Genomic DNA, 18,502 nt, shown 5'->3' with positions numbered 1-18,502 from the left:
TCTGCATCACCCTGACACCGTAATCGAACGCAACCAACTCAATCACAAGACAGAGATGGATTGTGACTCGTGCTACTACTTTCAGACTGCGTGATGTTCATCTAAACTTGATGCGCCCGTTTGTAACATGCAATGGGTCCTTCGTCCTCAAGGCCCCCAAGTGTTGTGCCAGTAGGGGATTTAAGATCCTGGTGCAGTGCAGTGAACGTCGAGTAGCATGTTTATGCTGCCACTTACAATCTGATCTGGCAGTACGACCCCGTTCGCGGGAGATCGCGGGAAGGAGGAGTGAATATTCGCGGATCCGGGAGCGGTGAGTTGCATCCTTGATATAGGAGTGACCGCGTAGTTGGCTCTCAGATCTTTCCGCACGTTGAGAGATGCGAGGAGTGCGTTAACATATACTGGTCAACTGGTGTTAGAGCATTGACCTTTGATGGGCAAGGGACTCATTAAACTCACGCTTGGATGAAACAAAGTATACGCCCATATATACGACTGCGCAAGCCCGGCATTACTGGTCCCCATATGCACTCAGAGGTCAGGCGACTCACAGTTGTTCATCGACGCAAACTAGGATTCTATGAGTCTAAATCTCGAACTGGGAGTATGGACGTACGCAGATCACATCGACAATCGTGGCAGACGACGTTATCAAGCACGTTTCTTGCGAGAGTTCAGTACAGTAAAATCAAAACAGCCACGTAGCCCGCTACGAACCAATTGTAAAGACTGCTGATTTGGTTAGATGTGGAATCATCCAGAAACCGTCGTTCTCACTGAGGATTCGCTTGATCAACCGATTGGTACTCGTAAGACCATGCCTCTTCGGAAACAGATAGAATATCAATGACGCAGAAATGCACACGTCGGCGGCTGTAGGAAGAGACAATCTATAAACAATTGGATGAATAGTAATATACAAAGCAAATCCATCGTACCCGGATCGAACGCCCCACCCAAAAGCCTTCTCCCACAAACTGATGCTCCGCTCTGCGTCGTGAAATGCGCTGTACGTGACGACCATACCCAGGGCCAGCCACGTGAGGGTTACCAGCGCGCATACACCTGTAACCAGATACGAGCGGCCGAGCACCCAGACTCTGAAGATAAAGTATGCTTGACAGGTGCAGCCTACGACATTGGAGAGAGCTATTTGCAAGTCTAGCGACCACACTGCGGTTGACAGAACCTTTGGGTTGAAGTAGTTCTGGATCGTGTCTATCATATTGGCAAATCGTGAGGTCTAGATGCTGTGATGCGAGTTGGGGCCGTTCAACCCACAGTAATATACAGAATGCGAGATAAGTGCGCAGTGAATAGCATCAAGCACCCATATGGTGGATACCTGATAATTACAGTCAACGATGAATGTTTCTATCTGAACGAGACTTCATACCAGGCATTTCAGGGCGAGCGTATCTTTCGGGTATTCTGCAAAGTACCTGTATGACTGCAGAGTAGCGATTCCGAATAAGCTGAATAAGTTGATGTCAATGCGTGACGTCGGGGGTTATGAACGAACTGAATATTACTTACAAAATTGAGAACAACAATCCAACGTAGAGAGCGCCCAATGTGAGGCCGACATCGAGCGGGCTCGTAGACGACATGGTACAAGGGAATAAGCGGGCACAATAGAGGTGAGCCTGGAGAGTGTTCAGAAAAGGTGCAGAGCACATCGCTAGACTCATTCCAATGGCACGTAGAAATACTGATACATCAGTTTATAATAGTGCGTGGGCGAGACGGTGGCGGTCATAGCATTGAACACCGCCGAAACTATGAGTAGTGCCTTCAGAGCGGTTTGCACGCCGCGTATACAGCCTGCGGATGGTTACTACATGATACCAGTGCCGAAGACAAAGGATCGGATGATACGGGTATTAGTAGAACCGGGGCAGTCGTCACACATCAAGGGCGGGAAGATCCAACGCCATCTTTAGCCAGGTGTAGCTTGTGATGGGTACCCTCGATAAGCCGTCGGGTACGAGTGTTGCTTCTGCGAGAGCAATTGCGCCAGCAGTTAGTGCACGAAGTCCGTCATATCAGGTGTAGAATCTTTGGACCAGAAATGCCGCTGAGTTAGTATCCTTCCATCGGATTTCTCATGTCCGTGAGATCAGCTGCCACGGCGTGTCCACGACCCGACGATATACCATGAAGCTAGACATCAAGGCATGTGTGATGGCTGTTGGACTGAGACGCTTACAGCATGGACCTCAGAGACGAAGATTCATGCGTCGATTAAGTGAGAACTATCTGCCAAGTTGTTCATTGAGGGCAAGTCTATACGTTTGAAACATAGCACTAACCGATGACCCTCTGAATTCATCTGCCTGGGTGTTGCATCATGTTAATCCTAGGATGGTTAGAAATGCTCGGACGTGCCCCCATCATCGACCGCGCCAAGTTATTTTCGCATTACTGTAATCCATTTCAGGCATGTTTCCAAAGGTATATTCCGCTCCGCAATTAAATGTCACGACTGTAAGAACAAAGATGCAAGAGAACTATCTCGCCGCATATCAGCGATCAAACGGACAACTAAGCAAGCATTGCGACAGATGCCCGCGTCGATCGGATCCGATGGGCGAAGAGGCGTCTCTGTCCCATGAGAAAGGAAGCTTGTGTCACCGAAGCAACCTGGCGACGATCTCGCTCGTGCCTGTGCTTTCGGTTGCCGCTGCAACGCTCTCGCATCGCACCATCTCCTCGATTTGGGGTTCGCCGGTGTAGAACCACGAGCAAAGTGCCTAGAAGATCATTCAGCATCTTGCTAGCGCATGCTCACGACGAGGACGCTTACGATCATGACGTAGAACGCCATCATGATGCATCCTTCCACCCAGTTGGTCTTCGCATCGGCGGTGACGTAGTTCACCAGGAAGCATGCCCCGATCAAGAGCGCTACTTCAAACATATCTGTGTTGCGAGTGTCAGTTCTTGAACCGATATCCTTCGAGGGCATCGAGAACCTACTGACCGAACAACAACGTCAAAGGCTTGCCCGTCCACCATCCCAAAAGCACTAAGAACGGCATCCAGAACAAGGTGAACTGGATGCTAAGGTCGATCGCGCGTGCTTTCGCGAGCGTCGCGGGCGGGGACGGGGTGCCGAGGAACATCTTGAGCATGTAGCGCAGGAAGAAGACGATCGCGACCGTGCCGTCGGCAGAGAAGGAGACGATGGGTAAGAGGACCAAGCCGAACCACCTGCAGAGCACCGTTCTGCGGTCAGCGATCGGCTTACAAAAAGGCGGGAACGAAACGGACTCTTCCTGGATGCCGGCTTCTTCGCGGACGAACTCGATGCTCTCGACGAGCTAGAGAGAGCGCGTTGGATCGAGTTCGGCGAGTTGACAAGGTGAGGGGACATACCATCTCGGCCGTCACGGCCATGATCGCGATGATTATGAGCAGCAGCGCGATACAGCACCAAACGTTGACCTCCGGCCGTGATGTCTGGAGATGATGTTCCTCATGCAAGACTTCCTCAGGTGCGTTATGTGCTACGCGCAGCGCGTTGTCCTCTCCGGGAGGGTTGTGGAGGTATATCCTCGACGCGATGTAGCTGCATACCGCGAGAGCCGTTGAGTCAACGAGGCAAGGGAGACGATGGACTGCGAAAAACTCACACAAGCAGAAGTATGATGGCCAAGCCGCGGCTCATCTGAAGGAAGGTATGCCGAAGGTCGTCGGATACTATACTTTCGGACGCTGTACCGCGGTTGATGGAGGAGAAGAAGGCCGTCGGTAGCAAAAGCGTCAAGACCCTGCGATATCAAGGTCGATAGCGTGATATCAGGACTATGGCCTAGACTTACCCGATGGTGAGCAAGGAATGGTTCAACTAAGGTTAAATGTTCAGATCGGCATGGAACGCGGGCTATAGCTTTCGTACCTGCGTCGGGTGAGGATGCAAATTTTGCTCCCAGATACGGGCTCCGCCTGTCAGGAAGGCAGTTCCTGGTATGAGGAGGAGATGCAACAAGACGACGCCAGCGATGGTGGACTGCAGGATCTTGATTCTGGGGAGGCCGATCGTCAGGTTCGAGTTGGTACCTTATATTTCTCCACACCGGCTTACTCACTCGCACTTCAAAAGAAGGATGATCGCAAGCGTGGCTTCAACAGCGTTGTTGAGCGTGACGACTACGAGGTCTCCCAAGTCCTTCCCAAGATAGTACGCCATTTGCTCGCCGCCGTAATCGAACATTTTCTCCATGGGTATGATGGCGACAAAGCATACTGTGTCGCAGTGTCAACGCAAGCATTGTAGACCAAAGCTTGAAAGGGGACGTACATGCGAAGGTGATTCCAGTGTGCCATGGTACCCAGTGTGAAGCCCACGCGATAGGGAAGAAAACGAAGAGGACGTTCAGATCTACCTCGTATACATCAGCAGTATTTCAGTAGCATAGCCGTCGCCCGGCCAACTCACAAGACGACCGGAGAATTGCCAACAAACTTTCGCCAAACCCGACCTCTCGTCCCTTGCCACGGAACCTGTCCCAGAACCGCTGCAAGCTCTCTTCGTTGTCCGCAACGGCCGTGCGCCACTTTTCCTCCAGATGGGTGGCATATTCACCGGGATGCATGAGCGTCAAGTTCTTGGGGTGCTGGGGCTGGTCTGGCAGCTTGACGTGACTGGAGTCCGCATGGCCGTTCGTTGGTAGCCTCGCGGGGGAGGTAATGCCCATTTCGACGTCGGGATGCTGTTTCGACTCTTCCATGACCCGTATCGCGAGCAGCTCTCGGAGCAATGAGGGTCAAAGGATTGAAAGAGTGGATGCAATTGCGCGATGGAGCCTTATGAAGAGGATTGGCATGCTGAAAGACTCGAGGCTTGGAGGTGGCGGCGTGGCCGGATGGCCGCCTTGGCTACGAATTCTTGGTCTTGGCAGCTGTCATTGATTCTTGGCGCAGTGGGAAACGGTCCCCCGAGCGCCCTGCGGTCTCCAGGATTCCACTACAACTATCCTTATGAACCAGGAAGGACAATGAAGATGCAGGGAAGCACAGCAGCTTTCCTGCATTACTCCGATCGCAAACATGGGAGGGCAACGCGCATTCCTCGATCGACGAGTCGTGGTCCTCGATATCGGAGCGAGGATCCCGCCGAGCCCATACGGCTGCTAGAAGTAATTCATCTCCACTGGGTGAGGACATGTTCGGCGAAGAACAAGAGCGCGTTCATCTACTCAAACTAAGATAGACTACTGATCTTACTTTGGCTAATTCATTGCCAAGTGATGCTCCACCGATTCAAACGGATGAAGAGGCATCTTATCTTCCCAAAACGGACACAAACACGTGGCAACGGCGTTCGGAGCTCAATTCGAGCTCTGTGTATCACGGCTTATTCAGTTATTGTACCAATCACATACCTTTCGCTATTGCTGAGACAGCCCACTTGACCTCAGTGCTGTCTACCCGCCCCGAACCTCACTGCATAACTCAGGACTTCACCTTGGATATCGCCTGCGCAAGCGCTTTGAGTGCCACCCGAAGAGCAACCGCGCTAAGACCTTCTCGTATATCTACCGATAGCACCAAGAGAGGTGCTTCGCAAAGGAACAAATTTTGCTCTGCTTTACACCGATATAGCCACTCCGGACAGCCAACCTCTTCGTCATTGTCCGGTACGTTCGAGCTCCGTCACCCCGTTCACTCGTTATTTACGACTCCCTGTCCAGATCAGATGGCTCATGACCATTATCTTCGATTCCCCTGCGTACTTGCGGCCCAGAAATCAGCATTGTAGCAGTCGCAAGACGTACCTGAACTCCTTCGCACACAGGCGAAATCCGCATTCGAGGTTGATCTTACAAGCGTTGCTACCAAGCGACCCCGATCCCCTTCCGCGTCCGACGAACGTCACGTCAAGCGTCGCCACGGGAACCACGACCTGCGAGAAGAGACGAAGATCCATATCCGACGCGACAGGAAGGAGCTGCAATGGTTGATTACCCAGAAACCCGAGGTGCACAGGCTAGTCGTAGAGATCAAGGAAAGTGTACATCTAGCGCTAGCCACAGCCAACGTACTAGCGAAGGAAAAGGCTCGAAAGCGCGCACTTACAGAGCGATCGTCTGGCCAGGATAGCACTCCGGATCCAGCGCTGTGAGTCTCCTCCGTAGGCACCGTCTAGCTCTTAACTGACGTTGTTCGACTCAGCGTTGCGAGTAGTGACGAAAGTACACCATCACATCACGACCAGAAGCAAGAGCGCAGGAAATGACTGAACGAGGTTGACACCTCTGCCGCGGCGTCGATGCGGCCTGATGTTTTCCGAACACGCTCTGATTTGGATTCACGCGTGAAGCATTCCGAACGAAAACAGCCACTTAAACGTGAGGAGACTACCCCTCAAGGAAGTCAGCTCTCGAAACAGCACTTTCTCGAGGAGCTTGCGTCGTCATCCCAAGCGAAGAACGACATTCCCGTCCCTATTTGCACCTGCCTACCATCTGCCTCGCACCGACGGTACATGGACAAGAAAATGTTCCTGCGTCCGAAACCCCGCTTCCGCGTGGATATGCAAGGAATCCTCTTCGAGGACTGGTCGGCTTGTCCTCCTCAACCCCATTCGGAGCGTCCACGGCTCATGAAGAGAGAACTTCTCGCCAAGCAGAACATGTCCCCAGGCCTGACACATGGTCCCGACGCGATTCGGAGTCGGCGCATGTATCCGGCAACGGTCCGTCCACGACCCCGCCGGACATTCGTGGCGAAGTTTTTCTCCCACTTGATTACGTTCCTGGCAGCGCATCCGAGATGCTGGAGCAATGGTGTATCAAATTCGGGAAGTGCTCTACGTGTCTAGACAGGGCGACGCGGACGTTGCCTACGTGGATGACCGACTGGGAACCCTCCGGTAGAGGGTTGATCGAAGAAGGGAATCCTGTATTCTCAAATTTCTACGGAGACGAAATTGTCGAATGGGCCGAGGAGCGGAAGGGGTGGCGGCCCTTGATCACCATCGGTGGATATACCTGTCGAAGAGCTTGAGAAAAGACCGGCCGATAGGCACGTCGATCCGACAATCATCAACGGAGCACGTTACATACATACGCTCAGTTCGTGGAACCGATACTTTACGTAGTCGTAGTATAGATGCCTGGAGTGCAGGGTTGCTCCTGTTCAAAGACTGCCCGGTAATCTGCCTTCCTACACGAGTACTTACAATCAGCTGAGATTGCGGCGTCGTGGCCCGACCTTTTGATAACTAGTGCGAGGCCTGGGACCGCGCCTGTTAACACTGCCGACCGTCTGGACCGTACACTTGTTCATTCTCTTCCCCTGCACAGTACGCCCGAGGCATCACCACGGTCTCTTGAGCTGAAGAATCGATGTCAATACTGTCGAGAACGTTTGCCATCTCACCATAGCTGGGGAGACCACGTCGATACGCAATTGTATAACGCTCAGTCACAAAAGAGGCGATGCGCGAGCCACTTTGTCTTGATGATCAAAGACACCGTCTCAGCTTGTCGAGGACGCAACTACGTTCAATGTGCAAAGGTGTACTGGGACGTGAGCATGTCACGGCAGTTCTTCAATCTCAGGATTGAGAGCCGGACGAGCTAGCAGGGCCGATGCACCTCTCAACGCAACGACTGCATGGCCGTACACCAATAGTTCTTATCTTTCGCACTTCGGCTTTGTCTCCATTGGTAGTCGCGTGGCTCATACACAACAAATACAGGCGCTATTCTCCAGCATGCCACGGATGCGCAGCTACTCCGCCGAACAAAGGGACATCGTGAGGGCATAAAAGCGGGCGCTGGAGCGGACAAACCGTATTCACACCACCATGCCACCATCCGCAGAGCCCATCCTTCACCTAGCAGATCCTGCCGTGTTCGCTAAGCGTGCGTCTGCGAGGTATGAGTTGCGCGGGCAGGCCTGGGCTTATCTTGAGTCTCCCATTCACTGTATGTTGAACCTCCTTTTCTCCAACGAGTCAAGATCGTGGGGAATCTGCTACGACGCCACCGAAGAGGAACAACTGCAAGCCGAGGGAAGGGGCGAGGGTCAGTAGTGTTCATAATGAATCGTTACTTTGGCGCCGATAACCGAGCTCGTCTTCAGAACCGCTATCTGAGGTATCCATGTCCAACCCAGTGGCCATAGTCTCTCTCATCGATGACAACGTGTTGGAGGGAAGAAAGGAAGGTGTCAGGGTTGAGATCCAGCGCACAGACGTTTCCGTCCGGATTTATGTACGCCAAGTAACGCGCTCCACGAGAGACGTATCCGCTGATCATCCTTCAAGGTCGACGGAACATTGCTGAAATATGGCGACAAATGTGCGCTCTTGCCTGACGCGACCGTACGCGTAAACTATGTCGGTAGGTTCTTCATATACTATGCAGTCTCCTCATGGATGTTCACGCTCATCCGATGTTCTCAGACTACGTCTATCGATCCTTATGGGATATCACGAGCACCCCATACTCTGCTGGTCATTATCGGTTGGACCCGAAACCGATTCTGGACGTAGGTCGAACGGGTGCGTTCGTGTACTCGCTACCTCGGCCACTGACTAATTCTCCCCTAAGCCATCTACGTCGCGAAGCACATCCAAACAAATCATGCCGTAGTCGTCAAGACAATATCGGTTCCAGTTGAGGAGCTGAGCAAAGCCGCGTCTATGATCAGAATGTGCGATGAGCTTATCCACGAGAATATCGTGCGTCCGTGCGATTGGTATATGTGCCCCGAAGATCTCGGCGCACCCGTTCGGCGAATCAGTGAGTAACAAATCGTTGGAAGAGTATCCTTTGATGATTGCTTCCTAAGGCATTGTGACGCCTCTTGCTCCGCGAGGCAACCTCTACGATTTCACCATCGCACGGGGCAATCTATGTGCGCTTGATTCGGGATTTGAATACGTCGGACATGACACTGACCTAAATACAAACCCAGGCGAACCAGTCGCTCGTTCCGTCATGGCGCAACTCGTGGATGGATTACTGGTAAAACACCTATGAGCCCCCTAGCATCCCAGCTGACATTATATCCACAGTACATGCATGGACGAGACATCCTGCACGGCAATGTCAGGCCAGAGGTAGTCGAATATCTCCTTCCCCTGGATACGCGGAGATCTGACTCCGAACGTTGTCAGAACATTCTTGTATATCAAGAGAGCGAAAGCGGTATTCCGACCATCAAGCTCAGTGGCTTTAGTTTTGCGCGACGATCTGATGACTATGAGTCGGATGTCGAGGCCAGTGACTGTGTTAAGGCCCTTTGTGACTCGGATGTCGAGGCGAGTGACCATATTTTCTTTATCATGAGTATTCTTCGGGGCTCAATGCAAAACATGCAGGGCATGACTATCAGTGTCGAATGGAGCCCACCCGAACTGTTGCAGTGTCAATATAGTGAACTGAGCGAGGCCTTCAGCGTGGGTGCCGTCATGTTCTTCATGTAGGTGTTCAACCTCAGGTACGCGGTCAGAGTGCTCAATCAGAACCTTCAGATTGCGGGGAAAGCCACTCTACTATGTCGATGACAAAAAGCGACAAACGAGTCCTCAGCGACAGATAGAAGAGCGGCGCTCGAATCACACTATGGATGGGGAGTCGACGATGAGCATCGACGGTAACCCTCTGATTTCCTGCAGTAGAAAATGTTTTGATCGAATTTATCGTGAATTAGCACACCTAATTATCAAGTGTATGACAAGAATGGCCCCGAGCGGGCGGCTATCCTTGGGTGGAGCCCGTTACCACCAGTGGCTGCGCCAAGTGCAGGTTCCACCTCCATGCTCGGAACCCTACGACTACGATGATCCTGTTGTGCAAGCGTTCATTAACGAAGACAGGAGACCAGCGAACCTTACCAATGTTATGGGTACCTGTCTGGATTCCACCGAACATCCGACTTACGACCAGGATATTCTGCCCTATGCGAGCCCCGAAGGATCGCCATCTCTGGATGAGCGGCCCTGGACCCCTGAGAACTCGCTAGTCTATGCGTACATTGACGACTGGGGAATTAATAGCAACGACAGTAATGACTGGGAAACCTCACCTGCCGCAGCCATTCACGCCGTCCCTACTTCCAAAGATCCTGTGGACAGGGCATCGTTCCATCCTTCCGGGATCTCCGATATCGACACAGATACCGACGCTTGTACTGTCGACGCGAACACTGTTTGCGAGTACGATGGCTTTCTGAACGCTGAGCTGGATCTTTGCCCTTCGGAACAACGCACCAATAGCGAAACAACCATGCCATCCAATCCGTGGTCCCGCGCCAACCGTAGGCGTGCTCGCAGCTTCTTTGGCGCCGTTCACGATGTGGTCATCGCCAGCACCGGCCCATCCGCGCTTGATAGGCCGCGCGGGGAAGGCAAGGTCAAACTGGCCAGATCCGATTCAACCAGCCCGAAGGAAGCTCGAATGGATGTCATGAACAATATCGACCGCGGCGTGCTAATCGACACGGGCGCGGTTAATTCGGAGGCGAAGACAGGCGTTGACGATTTGCTGGAGGCCGTTGCGGGGTTGGAGGTTAAACAGGGGACGTAGTGGTCACCTATTGGACAATTGATCTCGGGACCTTAGATAATCCGGTATCCGTGTCGGCATATCGTCGACCTATTCTCTATTTCATGTGAGTGTAACGCAAGGACATAGACGAACCCGTTAAATGACGATCCTCGTGAACCGGAACAATCGATCTGAAAACCCGCGAAATTCGTCGTAGATTCGATGGTTCCCCTTCCAAATGCGCAGCGGATTAGCCGTTCAGGACGTCGGACCATCCTCTGGGCATCTGAACAGTTTGCGGTGGAACTCAGGATCCACGACAAGTCGCGCGCTCGGGACCGATCGGCTTTGCTCGCGCCACACTTAGGCGAGTGGCGATAATAGAATTCAGTGTCAGGAGACGTAGTAAATACTCCAGCTATTGCCCTGCTAATACTTTCGTCTCGAGCTTGAGCCAGACAAGTGCTGGAATTGCGACCCGAGTCCAGTGGAGCCTGGAGTGCTTCGACCGTCACCTGCCCGTGTAACCGCACGTTCCCACGCTCAGAAAAGCCGAAAAGTGGTGCGGTTTCTCGGGAGCCTTCCTTGCGTCCGACCTCCATCGACCCACTCCTCCACTGCCGCTGGCGTTTAAAGACAGGACGCTGATCTAGTCCGTCTACTCGCAGCGCTGCCATGGCCACCGCAATGAACTCGACGGTCCCCGCATACAACTCACCCGAGTTGCTCTACGCCGACACGGACTTCAGCAAGCTCAATTGGCTCGAGAAAAACTGGGCCGCGTGGTACATATGGATTGGGAACCCCATCATTGCGACGGGGCTTATGAGCTTCTTGCTGCATGAGGTGCGTAGTCGCGCGCCGGGCGGGTTACATTGGGTATACATAGTGACCGGATTTTGCTTGTCTGCCACAGATTGTGTACTTCGGTCGATGCGTGCCGTGGATCATCATCGACGCCATTCCGTACTTCAGGAGATGGAAGCTGCAACCCAACAAGGTCCCCACGGCTCTCGAGCAATGGGAGTGCACCAAGCAGGTTCTGTTCTCGCACTTCACCATTGAGTTGCCGGCGGTAAGCACTCTTTGCGAAGAGTCACCTTCGCACGGTCGCTCATAGTTCATTTACTCCTTTAGATCTGGCTCTTCCACCCCATGGCTGAATCTATCGGCATGACCACATGGCAGGTTCCCTTCCCCTCGTGGAAGACCATGGCGCCCCAGATTGCGTTCTTCTTTGTCTTTGAGGACATGTTCCATTACTTCGGTAGGCTCTTCGATTCACCGCCGATATAGGAGCGCCTTCCTTACCTGCCTCGTTTCTAGCTCACCAAGCTCTTCATACCGGTGCTCTGTACAAGCACATCCACAAAATCCACCACAAGTATTCGGCGCCTTTCGGTCTTGCCGCCGAGTACGCGCACCCCGCAGAGGTCTTCATCCTTGGCACGGGCACGATTGCTGGACCCCTGCTCTACTGCTACTTCACCCGCAACCTCCACATCTTCACCGTCTACATCTGGATCACCCTTCGTCTGTTCCAGGCCATCGATGCGCACAGCGGTTACGGTTCGTTTAGATCATCCGTTCACCTCATCGCACGCAAGCTAACTTCGCTCTTGCAGACTTCCCCTGGTCGCTCCAGCACATCGTGCCGTTCTGGTCCGGCGCCGACCACCACGACTTCCACCACATGGCCTTCGTCAACAACTACTCAACCTCCTTCCGCTGGCTAGACTACCTCCTCGGCACCGACGACAAGTACCGTGCTTACAAGAAGCGCACTGCTGCTGCCAAGGCCGAGTTGAAGAAGAAGAATGCCAGCCAGGAGGAGTTGAAGGCGATGGAGGAGAAGCTTGCGGCAGAGGCTGAGCGAGAGGGATTGATTGCGGAGGCGGAGGTTGAGAACTACGACAAGAAGAAGGCATGAACGGTCCGATGGATTAGTTAGGGCGCAGTGGAATTTTATCTTTTATATAATATACCTAGAGACGATCAAGCTTTCTTTCTCTTCATCTTGCCTCTTTGTTGAGGTGTCTGCTAGACGCGATCCAATAATTGACACCGTCAAACGAGCGGTACTTAGCCCTGACCCTCTGTGGAGACGCCAAGCACGTGAAACTTTCACAGATAGCTTCCGCGTCTCCGAGATTTGACCTTGCTTTCGGAACGCTCACTCATCGCAGCACGATGACCTGTCCTACGTCCACTCCGATTGCCCGAACGAATCCATTACAGCTCTTGGAGCTCCCGCCCGAACTCTTAGAGAACGTGTGTGTATGCTTAGCCAATGATGTCGCGCATGTTCAAGACTGCGAGAAACAAGATCAAGCTATGCTCAACGCCCTCCTTCCGCTCTTGCGGGTATGCTCGGTGTTCTACACGATTGCTTCACGGATACTATACCGTCGCATACCGGATCTGGGCCCCGTCAGGCTCATCAAGTGCCTTCGAGTCCTGCTCAGGAAGGACTCCCTCGTCCAACACGTCCGCGACTTGAACATCGACATCGCCCCGATATCGCGACCGCTGCGCGGTCTGAACGATCTGCTGCGTCGCGTGCTTCTGCGCCTCCCTCGACTCCGGCGTCTCACCGTCGAATGTAGGCACGCCCACCCCCACCACGACCCCTTTCTCATGGCTACCCTCTGCGCCGCCTCCCACGCCTTCTCCCTCCGTCACCTATCCGTCACGCTTTTCCCCGACGAGCAGCTCGCGTCCTTCCTCGCAAGCCAGCCCCATATCGAGGAGCTGGTCCTCCGTGGCCCGCCCGCACCACCGCATGCCGATTTCCTACTGCCGTGTAGCGCGCTACCCCGCCTACGCAGCTTGCGCTCAGTTCACACCGGGCCCATATTGCTCCAGCATATCATCTCCGGGCGGCCGGTTCAAGATTTCTTCCTAGTCATATCGGTGGCCGCCCTCGAGCCCTTTTTGAATGCCATCGCGCGCTCCGCCATGCCGGCGGAGAGGTTGACGCTCATGGTGCTGGAGAAAATGTCGCCCAACGACGTTGTACGGCAAGTATCGGAGCGCATGACCTCGCTTGTGATGCTCAATATGGTGTTCCTGCAGCCGCAGGGCTCCGTCGTACGTAGCGCCCTCTACCTGCCCGCTCGTCGTCGTTCGCTCATCGGGTCACGTGCAGGACACTCTCCTCGATATGAGGGAACCGTTGAAGAAGTTCACGGCGCTCCGGGAGCTGGCGTTGATGACGGCCAACCTGAAGATGGACGAGGAAGCACAGGAGAAGACTGCGAAGGCATGGCACGGGTCGTGTCCCACCCTAAAGTCGATCATGCTCCCGCATGGCAAAGCGTGGTTCCTTATAGAGGGAAATACTTGGACCAAAGCAAGTCTTGGTTGATATAGTGAGGGTGGCTCCCCATTTGCATCTGCATATCAATCAACTGAGATTCTCGCCGTCACTGTTAGGGACAGGAATATCACATATAAGTGCTTATCCGAGAACATGCAGCCAATGAAAGCTCTCATGACTTACCTCACCCTCATCCATTTCGGAAGTACAACGGCGGCCTATCTCCCCACAATAGCCTCAGACCGTGTTATTTCGGGCGATTCAGTTCATTCTGCTGCCTTCTGCTGCCCCAAATCTATAGAAAGCTACGATAGGCCCCGAGATACCAGCATTGGGGCTTCGATTGCTCGGAATAGATGCGCTACGCTCACAAGCGTACAAAACGCTCACCGCCCGAGATTGCGAACGCCTCACCCCCTGGCCACTTCATTCACGGTGGTCCTCCCGACGCTGTAGTCTTCGTTCCTGTTAAGCGTCCAGGATATGGGCAATAGCATTAGTGCCCTCGTGAAGGCTTGGCCCAACGGCAAGTTCACATATCTACGTGAAATCATCATGATTGATCATAGTTCGCGTTTGAACTTGCAACGACTCAGGTTCACCAATAGCGCATGGTCCTGAGCGTAGTCGACCTTCGTCGCCCTCTGGCGCTCTGTGTGAATGTGCTACCTGTGAGCTGTCTCCGTCGTATCCACTCTCGACATGATGACGACAGGCACGGGGTAGCAGCCTTCGATCTATCGCACGCGAATTTCAACAAGAATCCCGCGGAACTCTTCGATCGATTTTGCCAAACCAGTGATCCGGGAACATTCTCAGCCTCCGTGGAAGCATCGCACGCGCTCCTGGAGCATTCCACTGAAGATGTATGCATAAACTTATACTGCGTAACTAAGTTACGTTCTCACCGGCGGCCCAGCAACCTGCAGACTTGAAACGACGCCATGTGCTCATACAGCTCTCTCGTGCGTTTTGCGCACGTTATCGCTATCTCAGGGATCAACAAGATCTCGAGCGTGCCTTGGACTTCGCGCGCGAAGTATTGGGAAATAGCGCAAGTGCCGCAGTGACTTGCCCACTGGTGTTGGTCATTTATGGCGATGTGCTCGAGCTTCACGCCGAGTACCACGGCAGCGCTGAAGAGCGAGACATCGCCGAAAGACTGGAACGCGAGGCGCTCTCGTTGCTTAGCGTTGACCATCCCTTACGACCGGCGTGCCTCAGGAATCTCGGCATGGTCCTGCATCGACGCTTCCAGGTCACAAGCTCGTCTGAGTATCTTGACGAAGCTCTCCGCCTTCAGCGGGATGCAGCGACAGATGCCGCGTTGGTCTGTGCCGACGAACGTCATCATCATCTTAGCATTCTCGGCCAGCATCTGTGGGTACGCCATATGGTCGCCGGCGATTCTAATGATCTAGAAGAAGCGGTACCGCTGCTTAGAGAAGCCGTAAACCTCTGTCCTTCCTCGCATATCGAACGGGAAACAGTTCTTTTCAGGCTCAGCCAGGGATTGCACTGTCGGTACCGCATCAAAGGTGAACTTGGAGACCTGGAAGAAGCCCTAAATGTGGCCAAGCAAGCACTCTCCAAAAGTATGCCCGGAAGCTCCAGCCGAGGATACGCCATAGAGGCGATCGCGACCAATCTCACGGAGCGGGTGTTCGTCGCGTCGACCGTCGCCGCGGATCTCGACGAACTTGTCTTGCTGCGCCGTGAAGCCCACCGAATCAATGTGCTAGGGCAACATTCGGGCTGGATTGAAGCGGAGAACCTCGCCAATGCCTTGCGCTTGCGTTACCTGTGGAGTGGGGACCCGGCTGATCTCGAAGAAGCTATCGAGTTACGCAGACATGCGCTCGAGAGCAGAACGGACACCAACCCCCACGGGTGGATGACAACAGGCAATCGTGCCGCAGACCTATACCTTCGATACAAGGAATATAAGCGTCTAGATGATCTTACGGAGGCCATACATCCCTACCGCGTTGTTTCCCAGTCAACGTCAGTAGCAAACCCTCAACATTACGACCAGTACTTATCCTTCGCGGCTGCGCTATGCACCAGCGCTGAAGCACTCAGCCAAGTCTCTGATTTGGACGAGGCAATTGATTTCCTCACGAGGGTAATGGAGCTGATCCCCAGCGGTCATCGCTTTATTCAGCGTTTCGTTTCTCGCCTCGCCACAGCTCTGATCCTGCGATTCGAACGGATGTCTTCGTTGGCCGACTTGGAGACATCCATGCAGCTACTCCAGCAATATACAGATGGATCATTCCTGGGATCGTACTCTGGCGTGGAGTACCGCCAGGTTACATGCAAGGCTCACATGGCAAGATATCGCGCGTACAGGAATACAGAGGACGCGAACGCAGCATTGGCGATTCAGCGGGATCTGCTCGACAGAACGGTCCTAGGGCGGGTAGATCGCCACGAATGCTTCCTGGAAGCAGCACGGTTATATCTTGAACCCGGAACTCCTTTCCGGGACATCACTATCGCCTTGCAGCACCTCGCTGAAGCCCTTGCCGACGAGCACAGAGATGTACGCTCGCGCATTCAGGGCGCCGTCCGTCTTCTCCAAATCGTCGAGGCTCGACATGTGGTTAACACCGCGGGTGATGCGGTGGTCAGGGAGCAACTTGTCGATATCTACGCTAGCCTGGTCGCCCTGTTGCCCCGCATTGCTTATTTCGGCGTTGATCTATCATCCCGGCTGAGTGCTCTTGCTGTTGGTCAGAGCGTCGCTACGACTGGCTCCTCTCACGCTCTGCACGTGCATCAAACCGAACGCGCCGTGGAAATCCTCGAGCAAGGGCGCGCCATATTCTGGACACATGCACTCCGTCTACGCTCCGAATTCGATACCGTTCCCGAGCGCTACCGCGATCAACTGCTGTTGCTCGCACAGCAGCTCGAGCGCGATACCGACATCTCCTATGGCTCGGCGGACCGGAAGGTCGTTGAACGGGCCATGGTCCTTCGAAGGAAGCAGAGCGATACGTTCGCCTCGCTGATAGATCAGGTTCGCGTTCTTCCGGGACTAGATCGGTTTATGCTACACGACGAGTATTCGTTACTCGCAAAAGCGGCAGATAAAGGCCCTCTGGTGATGTTGGTGTCCAGCGCGGGTGCAGGGTATGCCATCATTATCAGGACGTCTCGGGCGCCGCTCAGTGTGTCGTTACCCGAGCTCACCGACGCTTGGGTGCTCGATGCGAGCAGTACGTGGGGATCGGCAGTATCCCAAGCACGGTCGGCGGTCCGAGAGCGCTTACATTTGGCGAAGGTTCCGATAGTATCCAAGTCATCTGTACGAGCCAACGCTGCTCGGGAGATCCTCGAAGGGTTGTGGGCGAAGGTTACCAAACCCGTTTTACTTGCATTGGGCCTGAAGGTGAGCCGTCTCGTGCTCATCTCATACGTCGTCCAGCGATGACATGATACATATTCTTCCAGCAATCCTCAGGCCGTCTTCGACCCCGTGTATGGTGGTGCCCCACTGGTAGTACAGTCCATCTCCCCATCCATGCTGCAGGCACACGCGAAGAATCGTGCTCCGATTATGTGGTCTCTTCCTACATTCCTACATTAGGATCCTTAATCAACGCTAGGAACAACTTCGAGCCGGTGTCAAAGGCGGATATCAAGACCCTTCTTGCCGCGGTTCCTCGTCCATACGCCGAAAGATGGCGCGATTTGATTTCCACGCCGGAAGAGATTCGTGCGGTAGCAGAGATCATGCCGTCGAGCGCGATCATTCCACTACCCCCCAACGAGAACGCGATGATCGACGAAAGCAACGGCTTGCGAGCCCGGACGTTGCTCGATAAACTCCCGGGTGCGACTATCCTGCACCTTGCGTGTCATGGGCTGCAAGACCCCGAGAATCCGCTCAAGAGCGGATTCGTCATGCGCGACGAGCTGGTGACCATCGAGAGACTGATGCCTACGCCTCTTCCTCGTGCTTTTCTCGCGTTTCTGAGCGCCTGCGAGACCGCCAAGGGCGACAAGGTCCGTACGCGATTTCTCGCGCGCAGTACTTGGGATTTGAATCATGCGTCCATCTTCCAGGACCAACCTGACCAAACGATCCATCTTGCTGCCACTATGCTGTTTGCTGGCTTCAAGAGCGTCATTGCCACGCTGTGGTGAGTGCCTCCTATGTTGTCTGCGCTGCGCCGCAGGATAAGAACTATTTCCAAGGTCAATGGAAGATATCGACGGTCCCATGATTGCTCGGAAGGTCTACGCAGACTTGTTCAACGATGAGCGAGGATACCTAGATCCGGACGACGTTCCGTACGCACTCGATGCTGCCGTGCAAGAGCTTCGAAGGGTATATCCAGAGCCGAGTCGGTGGGCGTCCTATATTCACATTGGGATGTGAACGAAGAACGAAAACGTGTTCTTTCCCCGTCGTAACCCGGATTGATCTCGAGAATAGCAATGGTAACCCCATTCCATCACAGAGATGATCGCTGAAAGCATGACCGCCGACGAAGGCCATGTGCCGGCATGTCGCCGCGGGCATTCGTCAGGATGCAGCTTCGTACCAGGCAATCAAAGTTATTGGATGTCGTCGGTTTTATCAAGGCCCGAAGGTCGGTTTGATGCCCGGATGATGAAAATGATGACGCTCGTCGTCCCCTCTCTCGTAATCGAGAATCCGTTC

General features: G+C 53.8%; 6 protein-coding genes across 6 annotated transcripts; 4 read left to right on the top strand and 2 right to left on the bottom strand.

Annotated features, from left to right (window-relative positions):
- Window positions 1-101: 101 nt before the first annotated feature.
- Window positions 102-1,613, bottom strand: PUNSTDRAFT_138466 (uncharacterized protein; the record flags this gene model as incomplete). The annotated part of the gene is made up of 11 exons (XM_007388157.1): window positions 102-188; window positions 238-404; window positions 463-498; window positions 555-573; window positions 620-666; window positions 721-732; window positions 781-893; window positions 942-1,221; window positions 1,285-1,348; window positions 1,400-1,478; window positions 1,540-1,613. 11 exons carry the CDS (start codon window positions 1,611-1,613, stop codon window positions 102-104), a joined length of 978 nt encoding a protein of 325 aa, XP_007388219.1.
- An 856-nt stretch (window positions 1,614-2,469) lies between these two features.
- PUNSTDRAFT_108161 (uncharacterized protein) lies at window positions 2,470-4,663 on the bottom strand. Its single transcript, XM_007388156.1, has 11 exons — window positions 4,445-4,663; window positions 4,307-4,387; window positions 4,095-4,251; window positions 3,905-4,031; window positions 3,828-3,853; window positions 3,639-3,776; window positions 3,382-3,574; window positions 3,277-3,326; window positions 2,987-3,216; window positions 2,810-2,925; window positions 2,470-2,756 (listed from the first exon to the last, which is right to left on the bottom strand). The coding sequence occupies exons 1-11, from the start codon at window positions 4,599-4,601 to the stop codon at window positions 2,634-2,636; spliced, it is 1,398 nt and encodes a 465-aa protein (XP_007388218.1). The 5' UTR covers window positions 4,602-4,663; the 3' UTR covers window positions 2,470-2,633.
- A 3,156-nt stretch (window positions 4,664-7,819) lies between these two features.
- PUNSTDRAFT_138464 (kinase-like protein) lies at window positions 7,820-10,547 on the top strand (the record flags this gene model as incomplete). Its single annotated transcript, XM_007388155.1, has 11 exons — window positions 7,820-8,039; window positions 8,098-8,228; window positions 8,282-8,357; window positions 8,420-8,518; window positions 8,568-8,759; window positions 8,809-8,874; window positions 8,935-8,984; window positions 9,035-9,079; window positions 9,137-9,441; window positions 9,494-9,615; window positions 9,673-10,547. 11 exons carry the CDS (start codon window positions 7,820-7,822, stop codon window positions 10,545-10,547), a joined length of 2,181 nt encoding a protein of 726 aa, XP_007388217.1.
- Window positions 10,548-11,195: 648 nt separating this feature from the next.
- PUNSTDRAFT_76406 (C-4 methyl sterol oxidase) lies at window positions 11,196-12,438 on the top strand (the record flags this gene model as incomplete). The annotated part of the gene is made up of 5 exons (XM_007388154.1): window positions 11,196-11,354; window positions 11,425-11,583; window positions 11,646-11,775; window positions 11,835-12,077; window positions 12,134-12,438. The coding sequence occupies 5 exons, from the start codon at window positions 11,196-11,198 to the stop codon at window positions 12,436-12,438; spliced, it is 996 nt and encodes a 331-aa protein (XP_007388216.1).
- Window positions 12,439-12,842: 404 nt separating this feature from the next.
- PUNSTDRAFT_76379 (uncharacterized protein) lies at window positions 12,843-13,875 on the top strand (the record flags this gene model as incomplete). Its single annotated transcript, XM_007388153.1, has 2 exons — window positions 12,843-13,598; window positions 13,657-13,875. The coding sequence occupies 2 exons, from the start codon at window positions 12,843-12,845 to the stop codon at window positions 13,873-13,875; spliced, it is 975 nt and encodes a 324-aa protein (XP_007388215.1).
- Window positions 13,876-14,995: 1,120 nt separating this feature from the next.
- On the top strand, window positions 14,996-18,217 carry PUNSTDRAFT_76310 (uncharacterized protein; the record flags this gene model as incomplete). Its single annotated transcript, XM_007388152.1, has 5 exons — window positions 14,996-15,974; window positions 16,371-17,231; window positions 17,297-17,841; window positions 17,902-17,978; window positions 18,034-18,217. Coding segments are annotated over 5 exons (2,646 nt in total), but the record flags the coding sequence as incomplete, so codon positions are not given.
- Window positions 18,218-18,502: the final 285 nt, after the last annotated feature.

The sequence above is a fragment of the Punctularia strigosozonata genome (genome assembly GCF_000264995.1).
Source record: "Punctularia strigosozonata HHB-11173 SS5 unplaced genomic scaffold PUNSTscaffold_17, whole genome shotgun sequence".
In the NCBI taxonomy this organism is placed as follows: domain Eukaryota; kingdom Fungi; phylum Basidiomycota; class Agaricomycetes; order Corticiales; family Punctulariaceae; genus Punctularia; species Punctularia strigosozonata.
Note: the sequence above shows the minus strand (reverse complement) of the source record. Positions and strands in the feature narration are given on the sequence as shown.

Coding starts and splice junctions, on each gene's coding strand:
- PUNSTDRAFT_108161 (XM_007388156.1), bottom strand. CDS start 4,601: ATGCATCCCGGTGAATATGCCACCCATCTGGAGGAAAAGTGGCGCACG. Junction 4,388..4,444: donor GGCAATTCTCCGGTCGTCTT/GTGAGTTGGCCG, acceptor TATACGAGGTAG/ATCTGAACGTCCTCTTCGTT. Junction 2,757..2,809: donor TGGCGTTCTACGTCATGATC/GTAAGCGTCCTC, acceptor ATGATCTTCTAG/GCACTTTGCTCGTGGTTCTA.